Source organism: Akebia trifoliata, chromosome 2 (assembly GCF_017979445.1).
Source record: "Akebia trifoliata isolate Shusen 1 chromosome 2, ASM1797944v1, whole genome shotgun sequence".
In the NCBI taxonomy this organism is placed as follows: Eukaryota; Viridiplantae; Streptophyta; class Magnoliopsida; order Ranunculales; family Lardizabalaceae; genus Akebia; species Akebia trifoliata.
This window is the reverse complement of record NC_141376.1, coordinates 32,103,246-32,115,388: the sequence shown is the minus strand read 5'-3', so window position 1 is coordinate 32,115,388 and position 12,143 is coordinate 32,103,246. Positions and strand designations below refer to the sequence as shown.

Genomic DNA, 12,143 nt, shown 5'->3' with positions numbered 1-12,143 from the left:
GGCATGGACGAGGCCACAGCATGCGCGGCGTATATCGCTGCGGTAATCCCGGGAACACGGTTGCATGAGTCCTTGATCAAGTCTGACCCTACTCGTCTAGAAGATTTGTATGCGAAGGTGGAAAAGTACATCCTGGTGGAAGAATCTGTGAAGGGCAGGAGACGAAGCACTCAGACAGTGGCCAACAGCGAAGGAGGAATAGATGCTGCAAAGGTACCGACCCACCCTGGAGTGGAAGGAAGTAAGAAAAGGCGGAGTGATTCGAACGAGCAGTCATGGTGGAAGAGAGGCCGGACGTATACCCCGCTCAATGAAAAACTATCCGTGATACTGAGGCACATAAGGGGGGAGCCCGATTTCGTTCAGCCGCCACGGGGGTATAAGGGGAAACCCGGAAAACCATTCTGCGAGTATCATGAGGCTGAGGATCACCCTACTGAGGACTGTTACAGGCTGCGCCATATCATCCAGGATATGATCGAAGCAGGGAAGCTCAAAGGTTATGTCTCCGCGGGAGGAAGAAGAGGAGGGGAGACTACCGAGAGAGCCGAACGAAAGCCCGAGCAAAGAAGGCCAACTAAAGGAGGGCGTCGAGAGACGGAAGAGCGCAGGATAGTTCATACCATCACAGGATTATTAGGGGCCGAAGTGCCGTCTAGGCGGGAGATTCAAGAGAAAGTAAAAAAGATCCGACATATGATCAGGGTTAACAGTGTGGCATCAGGAGTACGGGCATTTTGAACGACAAACCACGGAGCAGATCCCCAAGCAATCGTATTCACGGAAGTGATCTAAGGGGGACGGCAGGGCCCCATCAGGACGCATTAGTAATCGCACTCCCAGTAGCAAACGTCGAGCTCCGTAGAATACTTGTGGATTCGGGAAGCGCGGTGGACATTCTCTTCCTAAGCGCGGCTAAGAGAATGGGGGTTTCAGGTAGTTTGGAGCCAACGCCGACCCTCGTCTATGGGTTCAACGGTGCCGCTAGCAGTTCGGTAGGAGAAATTACGCTCCCGATCTCTGCAGGGTCCAAAATGGTAATGACAAGATTCGTGGTAATAGATGCAGACTCGGCCTATAACGCAATCTTAGGGCGGAGGTGGATACACGAGATGAGAGCAGTCCCGTCAACCTATCATCAAGTTATTCGTTTCCCGGGTAAGGAAGGAATAATGGAAATCAGGGGAGATCAAGAGATGGCGCAGAGGTGTTTTCACTTGGCCTTGAAGCAAGACCTAGGCCCCGAGGCCGTCCTTCCAAAGAAGATAAAGGTACCTCCAACTGGGAATGAAGCTTCGTAGCAATTACAGAAACTACCGCAGCGAGAGCAGCAGGTAACAGTCGAAAAGGTCGAAGCCGTAGACCTCGGCGATGATGGAGGACAGCTGGTTAGCATTGGTACCACAATGTTGCAGGAGGAGAAGGTAGCATTGCTCCAACTTCTGAGGGCAAACAAGGACGTATTCGCGTGGTCATTGGAGGACATGCCTGGGATAGACCCGTCGGTGGCGTGTCATAGATTAAATGTTGATAAAAGCTTCCGACCTGTTAGACAGAAACCAAGGAGGCTGTCGTCGCGCCTCAGGCAGGGGGTAAATGAGGAAATCGAGAAGCTTTTGAAGGCCAGGTTTATCAGGGAGGTGGAGTACCCAGAATGGATAGCGAACATAGTGGCAGTACCGAAGAAGGATGGGAGGGTAAGAGTGTGCATTGACTTCACGAACCTGAATAAGGCGTGCCCAAAGGATAGTTTTCCGCTGCCAAGGATCGACAGGTTGGTCGATGCCACTGCTGGTCATGAAAGAATGTCATTTATGGACGGATACTCGGGGTAGAACCAGATCCCCCTAGCAGTGGAGGACCAGGAACGAACATCATTCATCACCGAGCAAGGATTATTTTGTTTTAAGGTTATGCCGTTCGGCTTGAGAAATGCCGGGGCAACTTACCAGAGACTCGTGACGAAAATGTTCGAAGGATTGATCGGGAAGATCGTGGAGGTGTATATCGACGATTTATTGGTAAAAAGCAAGCGAGCAGGGGACCATCTGGTTGACCTCAAGCGAACATTTGATCGACTGAGGAGTTTCAAGATGAAGTTGAATCCGAAGAAGTGTGTCTTCGCCGTCTCCTCTGGGAAATTCCTCGGGCACATTATCACCAGGAGAGGCATCGAGGCAAACCCAGACTAGATCTGGGCGTTGGTAGAAATGCCGAGCCCCGCTAACCAGAAGCAGGTGCAGAAGTTGGCAGGGAGAATAGCTGCGCTGAACAGGTTTATCTCAAGGGTATCCGATCGATGCCGTCCGCTCTTCACGTTGTTGCAAAAAGAGAAGAATTTCGCCTGGGGTGTGGAATGTGAGGCAGCGTTCAACGATCTGAAGAGATATTTAGGGCAGCCACCGATCCTTAGCTCTCCCGAAGAGGGAGAGGAGTTGGGAATTTACCTGGCAACTAGTTCGTCATCAGTAAGCTCGGTTCTCTTTAAAGTCGATATGGGACGGGAATACCCCATCTACTATGTCAGCAAAACGTTGGGCTTATCGGAGATGAAGTACACCATGACGGAAAGGGTGGGGTTGTCACTCGTCTACTCAGCACACAAGCTCAGACCTTACTTCCTTTCACATCGCATCCGAGTTGTGACGGACACCCCGTTGAAAGAGATGATGCACAGATCCAAAAAGTTGAGGAGGATGGCGAGGTGGGCTGTAATCCTCGGTGAATACGACTTACAATTCGAGTCCAGGACAACAATAAAGGGACAGGTCCTGGCAGACTTCCTTGCGGATTTCCCGGTTGAGGATCCGAACTGGGAAGAGTTGGAGAACGACGACGAAGGGACGGAAGAAGTAGAGTTGTGGGATAAGCAGGCAGGGTGGAGAATTTTCGTGGATGGGTCATCTAATTACTCAGGTTCGGGGGTGGGAATAGTAATTGTAACACCAAGTAATGATAGACTGGAAAAGATAGTCAAATTCGAGTATGGGCCATCAAATAATGAAGCTGAGTACGAAGTAGTCATCCACGGGTTGAGAATGGCAAGGGAGTTGAAAATCGGCCGGGTAAAGCTATGTACCGACTCCCAACTTATAGCAAACCAGTGCAACGGAAAATTTGAAGCAAAGGACGAACGCATGGCGAGATACCTGATCTCAGTTAAACGGGAGATTAAGAAGTTCGACCAGGTGGAGATATGCCAGATACCCAGGGATGAGAACAGGCATGCAGACTCGTTGGCTTACATTGCCTCAATGCTAGGAGAAACAGAAGGACGGTCGTTACCGGTGGAATACCTGTCAAAAGCAAGCATTGAACACGAGGAAAAGGAGTGCGCGCAAGCTGGAAGAACCTCGGGATGGATAGAGGAGTTCACACGGTACCTCCACACAAAGGTTCTGCCGACAGATAAGGGGGAAGCCAAAAAATTACTTCGGCAGGTCAGTAAGTACACTCTCGTTGGGGAGGAGCTGTATAGAATGTCCTTCGGGGGACCACTTCTTAAGTGCCTTACTAAGGAAGAGTCCAAGCTCATAATGGTGGAAATCCACGAGAGAATCTGTGGCAATCATTCGAGAAGACAGTCGCTCGCCAATAAGGTTATCAGTCAGGGCTATTTTTGGCCTAGGATGCAGGAAGACTGTAAGAAGTATGTAAGGACCTGTGATCAATGCCAAAAACATGCCCCCATGCATCTGCAGTCAGCCAGCGAACTCCATCCCATAAAATCACCCTGGCCGTTCTCGATATGGGGTATGGACATTGTTAGACCTCTGCCTCGGGGAAAGGGGGGTAAGCTGTTCATCCTAGTAGCTACAGACTACTTTACTAAATGGGTGGAAGCTGTGCCCCTCACACGGATCAGGGAAGAGGAAGTCATCAAATTCACTTGGGAGCACATCATAACGTGCTTTGGGATCCCTTATGCATTGATCTCTGAAAATGGAACACAGTTCAAGGGCAACCGTGTGCAATCGTACTTCAAGGAATACGGAATCCGATCACTGCAATCGTCACCAAGATATCCACAAGGAAATGGCCAAGCTGAAGCATCAAACAAGACAATCCTCGCGAACTTGAAGAAGAAGCTGGCGGAACACAAGGGAAGATGGGTAGACGAGCTACACAGTGTCCTCTGGGCGTACCGAACCACGGCGAGAAGGGCAACAGGTTTCACTCCGTTCGCACTAGCCTATGGAACGGAAGCCGTTATTCCAACCGAGATACAGGTTCCTACAACAAGGACGCTAGTGGCCGAGACAGAGTCCAACAATGAAATGGTGGCTCGAAATTTGGATTGGTTGGATGAAACGCGGGAAAGGGTCATAGAAAGATTAGCACGATACCAACAGGTGTTGAAGAGGTCTTATGACCGGAAGGTACGTCACAGAGAGTTCAAAGTCGGCGATATGGTTCTACGAAAGGTATTTTCTAACACCAAAGAAGTCAATAGCGGGAAGCTCGGCTGTAGCTGGGAGGGCCCATACATGGTGCGCAAAATCGGGGAAACAGGTGTGTACTACTTGGAGACACCGGCGGGGGGTGAAATTTCATCACCATGGAATGTATTTAATTTAAAGAAATATTACCAATAAAGTCGTCTTTGCGCCTATGCCTGCAATCTAAGGAAAAGCCTCGGCCCCTCCATAGGAGCCGAGCCCAACTGAGGAGTTGGTTTGAAGGAAAAGCCTTGGTCCCACCACGGGGACCGACCCCAACTGAGGAGTTGGTCTAAGGAAAAGCCTCGGCCCCTCCATAGGAGCCGAGCCCAACTGAGGAGTTGGTTTGAAAGAAAAGCCTTGGTCTCACTACGGGGACCGAGCCCAACTGAGGAGTTGGTCTAAGGAAAAGCCTCGGCCCCTCCATAGGAGCCGAGCCCAACTAAGGAGTTGGTCTAAGGAAAAGCCTCGGCCTCTCCATAGGAGCCGAGCCCAACTGAGGAGTTGGTTTGAGGGAAAAGCCTCGGTCCCACCACGGGGACCAAGCCCAACAGAAGAGTCGGGTTAAAGGAAAGCCTCGGCCCCTCCATAGGAGCCGAGCCCAACTGAGGAGTTTGTCCAAATGGCCGAGCCTAGCTGAGGAACTCGTCTGAAATTAAAAACCTGGTCCATAATAAGGAATCTGATTTAGAGTCAGAATTCCGGATCTTCGCTGGCATGAGCCTAAGGAGTTAGGTATAGTTAATTATTCCATTTGTTCTTTTTAAGCAATATACCTTAACATAAAAATAGAAAAGAGAAAGCAAGAAGGCACGAGAGTCGACGAAAAATATGTATATTTATATATTTACATTGGGATTACATACGAAGCTACAAAATTGTGCTACAAAAAAAAAAAAAGAGAAAAATTAGGCATTCGTATCGGGCGTGACTTCGGCTTCATTGAGGCCTTGTTCCTCGGGTGGAGCAGCTGGATCTTCGACAGGTGGCTCGGGGGCTGCGACGGTTGCTACTTCAGGAATCGCCTCGGGTTTCTTCACGGCAGCCTCGGCTTTCCTCAGCTTCGCTTTCAGCCTGTTGTAAGTCGCCTCCCAAGCTTCCTCCGAGGAATCCAACTGGGCTTGGAGGGAGTTAAGTTGGTCTTGAAGAGCTCTCTCTTGCTCCGCCTCCTTTGCCTTGACTAACTCCTCCAGTGATGAAATCTTCCCCTCTGCCAGAGCCAGGCGGTCCTTATTCTACTCCAGCTCGGATAGTGCGCTATCCAAGTTTTTTTGGAGTTTTTGGGAGCTGGCTGCAGCCATGTCCCTCTCAGCCTGGAGCTGAAAAATGCGACCCTCCGCGGATTTGAGGTCTCGCGCGGAGGTGTCGCTAGCCTCAACGAGTTTGGCCATGGCATGTTGGGCCTAGCAGGAAGAAAGAAAAAAGTATTAGAAAGGCGTAAACGTAAGAAAATCGTATCAAGTCAGAAACAAAAAGTAAGAAACTTACCATAGCCAAAGCTCGTCGCATGGATTACTCTCCCACTGACCGGACAGTTGGATCGGGTACAAAAACCACTCCTTGTCCGAGTCAGGAAGCTCGATCAAGGACGGCTTCCCTCTCCTCTTGGATAGATAGAAGAAGCCCGGCCTGTTCGGGCACTTCTTCAGGACAAATTGGGCCCTGATGTCCCAGAGCCCAAGCTGGAGGCCGTCCTCCAACCTACCGTTCATATGCTCGAAAGCACTAATGAGTCGGAAGAAATTTCCGCTCATTTGGCCAGGAGCCCTCCTATAAAAATTTAAAACCTCCCGAGTCAACCCACTTAGGGGAACTTTGAGGCCTGCCCTAAGTTGCCCCCAGTGAACCACTATGGTCCCAGGGGCACCTTCCCTAAGCAGCACGGTCTCGTCCACATAGGACATAGTGACGCAGTCAGGGACACCAAACGAGTCCCTAACCACCTCCAACAGAGGGCGAGCGGGGGACTGAGATTTCCCCCTGGCCATTTTAAGAAAGAAAGGGAGGGGGTGAAGGAGATTAGGAGGAGAGGGGAAGGGGCCCTGGCCGCTGTACCTTTTTTGTTTCTTCTCTTTTCCTCTCTGACTTCTTCCCTTGCGAGAAGACTGGATGCTTCTGGTCACCGGTCGTGCAGCGGCGCGGCGAAGGCCGAAGCAGGCACACGAGAAAGGGCAAGGAAGATGCCCGAGAGGGCAAATGGGCAGCGTAACAGCAAGGAGAGCAAGAGTGAAAATGAAAATAGGAGATGAGGGGGATATTTATAGACAAGGAGGGCCTCGAGATGCGCGCTTAGAATCAACGGACAGGGTTTTCTCAGGTCAATAATGAGGCATTAAACGCTGAGAAACCCAATATGACCGTTCACCCCTTTGCGCGCGAATCGAGCCATTCCCCGGGCGCCACGTGTACTCTATGCAATAATTGCGCCGTTTAAACCAACAGACAGGACGCGAACTGCGATAATAGCCCAACCGACCGCCGCCCTCGAAAAGTGAAAAGGTTAAGTAACGATTCGCCATAAAGACATCATTAATCTTAGCTGAGACCCAATGAGAGGTACCCGCGTGTCAGTTGCCTAATTTATTACTAATATTCTCAAGTACCCGAACATTCTGACCGAGCCCTCGAGAGGGGGTATTGTGGGGGAAAATTCTTGAGCACAGACACGTGACTTAAATAAGGGCCAGAGATTAATGATTTTAAGGTCGGACGAATCGCGACTCATGCTCGGTTTATTAACCCCGACGAATGCATGGATTCTTAGCTCGGAACTAAGCCATCAGCCGGTGAAGTGGTCCGGGCAACTGCCTCCTAGGTCGGTAGGACAGATTTGACAGGTGTGCCAGTGATAGACAGTCAGTCCTGACAACCCACGTCATGTCAGACCAACTCCAATTTTCTCAGAAATGATAGGGCAGTTGCAACAACTCCTGCAGCTGACATGTCAGAGAGTAGGCTAACTACCCTAGGTCACCTCAAGGGGTGGCACAGAAAACGATCAAGTTGAACGCCTATATAAAGAAGAAAACTGTGAGTAAAAAGAGGTTGGAATTCTTCTTCTCAAAAAACATTACACTGATCAATTTGTCTAACTTGATCGTCGGAGTGGGCTGATTTGCAGGTCCTCCCGAGCTTAAAGAGAAGGAAAGTGTAGAGCCAATTCGTGCATCTACAATAGGTATTACAAGAATAATCTAGAAAGTCTCAATTATCCTATTCTAGAAGTTTGTAAGAGTATTCTAGAAAGTTACAACTATCCTAATCTAGAATATTATAAGAATAATCTAGAAAGTCTCAACTATCATAATCTAGAAGATTACATGATTAATCTAGTAAGTCAAGAATAATCAAGAATAATTCGGAGATATCCTATTAGGCCCCCTCAAGATAGTGATCCAGAGGAGACACCAATCTTGAAAACTAAGTCACGCAATCGAGTCCGAGAAAGAGGCTTTGTAAGAGCGTCGGCAAGCTGATCAGTGGAAGAAACATGGGACATGCGAAGCATAGAGCGTTGAACAAGATCCCGGACAAAATGATAATCAATGGAGATGTGCTTCATGCGATAGTGAAAAATGGGATTAGCACAAAGGTACGTTGCACCAATGTTATCACTGTAAATAACTAGTGGCGAGGGGAGTGAGACCCCAAGTTCAGCAAGTAGAGACCTAACCTACTGAATTTCTGATGCAACAGAGGCAATTGCTCTGTACTCAGCTTCAGTAGAGGAGCGGGCGACAGAGCGCTGCTTCTTCGAGCTCCACGAGATGGGATTAGGACCAAGAAAGAGAACCTAGGCTGTGGCGCCCCGCCGAACACTAACACAAATCCCCATGTCAGATTTCAAGGTACGATGTGGCACCTCAAAATTTCGGCATGGTCTCCTCTGTTTATGTTAGCATTCCAAGACGATTCAACCTGCACCTGATAAACGACATACAATCCTGCATATAACAAATAAAATATAATACTAGTGGAAGCCTATATATGTCTAATAATATTCAATAGATCAGAGTGCGGAAGAAGAAAAATTATATACAAGATTATACAAAATTCCTCACTCTGACAGAATTCCTAACACTCAAGACAAATCCATAAGACTACTTTGAGAAACTGACACCACTAAGGGGTATAGTTCTAGTACTTACCAGGTGACGGACTCTAGTTGTCTATCTGACCAACCAGATGATCCTCATTCGTTTTCTACACTTGTTTCGCCAAGCTTCAGATCTGAAACTAAAAAAAATGGAGAAGAAAATGGTGAGTAACAAGGGTTACCCAGTAAGGAAGCAACAATTTCTGCCAATAACCTCTCCTAATATGAACGAATAAACATACTGAATCATTTTAAAATAAACAAAATTTTACAGAAGAAAACTACGATTAACTGGTACATATAGCCAGGGATGAGCAACTAAACATTTTAAAACTCACATTACATCGATCAGCAGTACTCACTATAACATTCTCTTTTTATACAAATCTAATTGATCAAATGGAAATAATAAACATGCATTTCATCTTATATATCAAAATAAGCAACAGATACATAATACACAATGGTGGAGTATTGGAATTAGAGAGTTGGGATTCACGACTGGATCGCTCCTAGTCGGGACATAATGTTACAATTCTTCTCGGGCTTTTAGTTCCTGATTTTGTGGCTGGTTGTTGTTTACCACGCTTGATTGACCATTTATCCGACTCAGACTGGCCGTTTGACGTGACCGTAAGCAATGGGTCTCTTTTCGATGTGTCAGAATGTTCGACTACTATAGATTGTTAGTGATCACTGACTAATCATCTTCGTTTATGCCTATCAGGCGTACATGTGATTCTCAAATATACAAACCATTCGTATACGACCACCTTTACATTACAAGTTCACTGGTAAAGATAGAGAGGAATAAACCCGGATTCTAGTTGTGACTCCACTCTCATACGCGTCCCATATCACGTATGAGTTTGGTGGTCCCTATCGTACATCCCAGGATAGTACACCACTCCGGATGATATGATTCACTATCCCTTCAGGCATTCACAAACTCTTTAACAGCTCACAAAATAGCTACTTATATATATTATTTTCATTTGAAAACAAAAGAGAAATTAACAATACAAGGTTGAGAATAGATATCCAGTTTCCTACCATGCAAGTGTGGCCACTCGGCCTAAAATAAATAACATAACAGAGCGCCTCGCGTTAACAGAAAGTAAATAAACATGCAACCAGTAACATTATCCCTAGATATCCGTTCACCAACCTGCATACAACACAACAACGTAAAATGCAGACATCACCCCTCGGGTGTGACTCTGACATTTAACCGTTTCATACCCTTTTTCCCTTTTTTCGACTTTTACAGTTTTCAATCTCTTCATAAAATATCCATTTTCTGATATTCATCAACTCAATATGAGTTCATTGAATATTAAATCACATTTTTCAACTATAGAATTTATTTCTATCAATAATATTGAAAAAAAATACAAATTTCATATCAAAACGGGGTCCGAGCAGTGCACAAGACCATATTTATGGCAATAACCTGTTAAAATACCCTACCCACGTATAATTTATTAAAAATACAATTAAACATATCAAAGATGCAATTTTTGGCGTGAATTTTTAAAATAATAAAATAATTCTATATTTTAAAAATACATTCAAATTTTTCGATAAAATCCTAAATGCAATTGTCACAATCTAGATTACTAATAGAAATTGAGAGTTCCTTACAATCTTCAGGCGAAACGATCGTAGCACGAGCGCGGAAATCGAGGTGATCGGCACAAAAATCGAGACGGACCGAACTTCGAAATGGCTGATTTTTGAAACTGGCCCAGTGGTTTCAAAGATCTCGATGTGCTCGTCTCTTCTCCCTTCTACGGCAAAAGATGGTTTGACCCCGAAACCGATGAAAATCGAGGTCGAAGTTACGAAATCTCCGTATAAAAATACGGCTGATTTTTTATTATACGGGGTGAAAAAGACGAGAAAACGGAAAGAATTTGGGTGGGTTTAGAGAATGAGGCTGCGAACGTTTCTCCCTTCTGCGTCGGAAGAAGGTTTGACCCCGAAACGGACGAAATCCGAGGTCAAAGTTTCGAAATTTTCGTATCCAAATACGGATGATTTTTGACGATATCGGGTAAAATAGAAAGTGAAACAAAGAAAGGTTGGGTGGGTTTTGTAGATGTCGAGGCTGCGGATCTTTTTCTCTTCTACGGCGATCGTCGAAAGTGGACCGTTTGCGAGAGATCTGAAGTGGAAAATCGGAGGAAAAACAATTTAATTTTTTTTTTCGTATATGTCTCGGTTGTAATGACGCGTTGGGGGAAGATGAGTTATAAAAAAAAAATTAAATTTTATTTATATAAAAGTTGGGACGAAATCGGTATTTTATCAATTGTTTCAACCGACGATAACTAGGCCATCTGGACTACAAAAATGACAAATAAATAGTCCATATTCAATAATTTTTCGTTATGAACCCAATGGTATGATCGAATTTTTAAAATTATTCCTCTAACAAAAAGTCACTGTTTTAGCCTGGTCCGACCCGATAATCGAGGATTTTGCAACTTTTATATTCGGACTCGCATTTGAGCGTGCTTATAGGCTAAACTATGTTTTTCGATCATTTTGAATCTAATGGTGAGGTCAGATTCTATTAAAAATTATCAAAACAAGGTCCCACAATTTTACCCTAAGTCCCACTTTCAAGATTTTCTTAAAATTCCACTATTTATTTTTCCTCGAGATACGAATTAAAAATTTTGGGTGTTACATAGGCCCCTGTAGATGTGCGATCATCAGAGTTCCCCGCCCAGTCAGCATCGGTGAAACAGTGAAGGGACATAGAAGAGCTTGCACGAAGGCGAAGTCCAAGATCACGAGTACCGTTTAGATAGCGGAGTAGACGCTTGGCAGCACCCCAATGACGTTCAGACGGTGTATGCATAAATTGTGAGAGTTTGTTAACTGCGAAGGTAATGTCTAGACGCGTGACAAGTAGGTACTGAAGACTTCCAATATCCTGTCGATACAAAGTGGCATCCGTGGGGGGAGAGCCATCATAAAATGAAAGTATAGTACCAACTGCAAGAGGTGTCTGAACCGGTTTAGAAAAGAGCATGTTGTGTCGCGCAAGTAAGTTCACAATGTACTTCCGTTGGGAAAGGAAGCATGAGTTTTTGTGCGAGAGAACTTCGATACCGAGAAAGTAGGATAACGATCCCAAGTCTTTGATAAAGAACATGGCAGCCAACTGGTCAATGACGCGAGAAACAAAAATAGTATCGCTACCCGTGATAATTAAGTCATCAACATATACCAAGAAGTAAGCAGTGAGGCCATTGTGGTTGAACACAAAGAGAGACGTGTCCGACTGGGCATGAACAAAGCCCAATTGAAGCAAAAAGCTACGACGTTCTTGATACCACGCCCGAGGTGCTTGCTTAAGACCGTAGATGGCTTTCTTGAGTTTGCAAACATAAGAGGGAAAATTGGCATCAATAAATTCAGGTGGCTGTGCCATATAGACCTCTTTATCAAGATGACCATGGAGGAAAGCATTATTGATGTCAAATTGCCGAAGAGCCCAACCACGTGACAGTGCCAAACTCAGAACAAGACGAACAGTAGTGGGCTTAACAACCGGGCTGAAAATATCATAGTAAGCAATGCCGGGTCGTTGGTGA

At 46.0% G+C, this 12,143-nt stretch overlaps 1 protein-coding gene across 1 annotated transcript; it reads left to right on the top strand.

The window, feature by feature from the left end:
• The first annotated feature begins 923 nt into the window (after positions 1–923).
• On the top strand, positions 924–1,835 carry LOC147410171 (uncharacterized). Its single transcript, XM_086432069.1, has 2 exons — positions 924–1,271; positions 1,323–1,835. The coding sequence occupies exons 1-2, from the start codon at positions 924–926 to the stop codon at positions 1,833–1,835; spliced, it is 861 nt and encodes a 286-aa protein (XP_086288195.1).
• Positions 1,836–12,143: the final 10,308 nt, after the last annotated feature.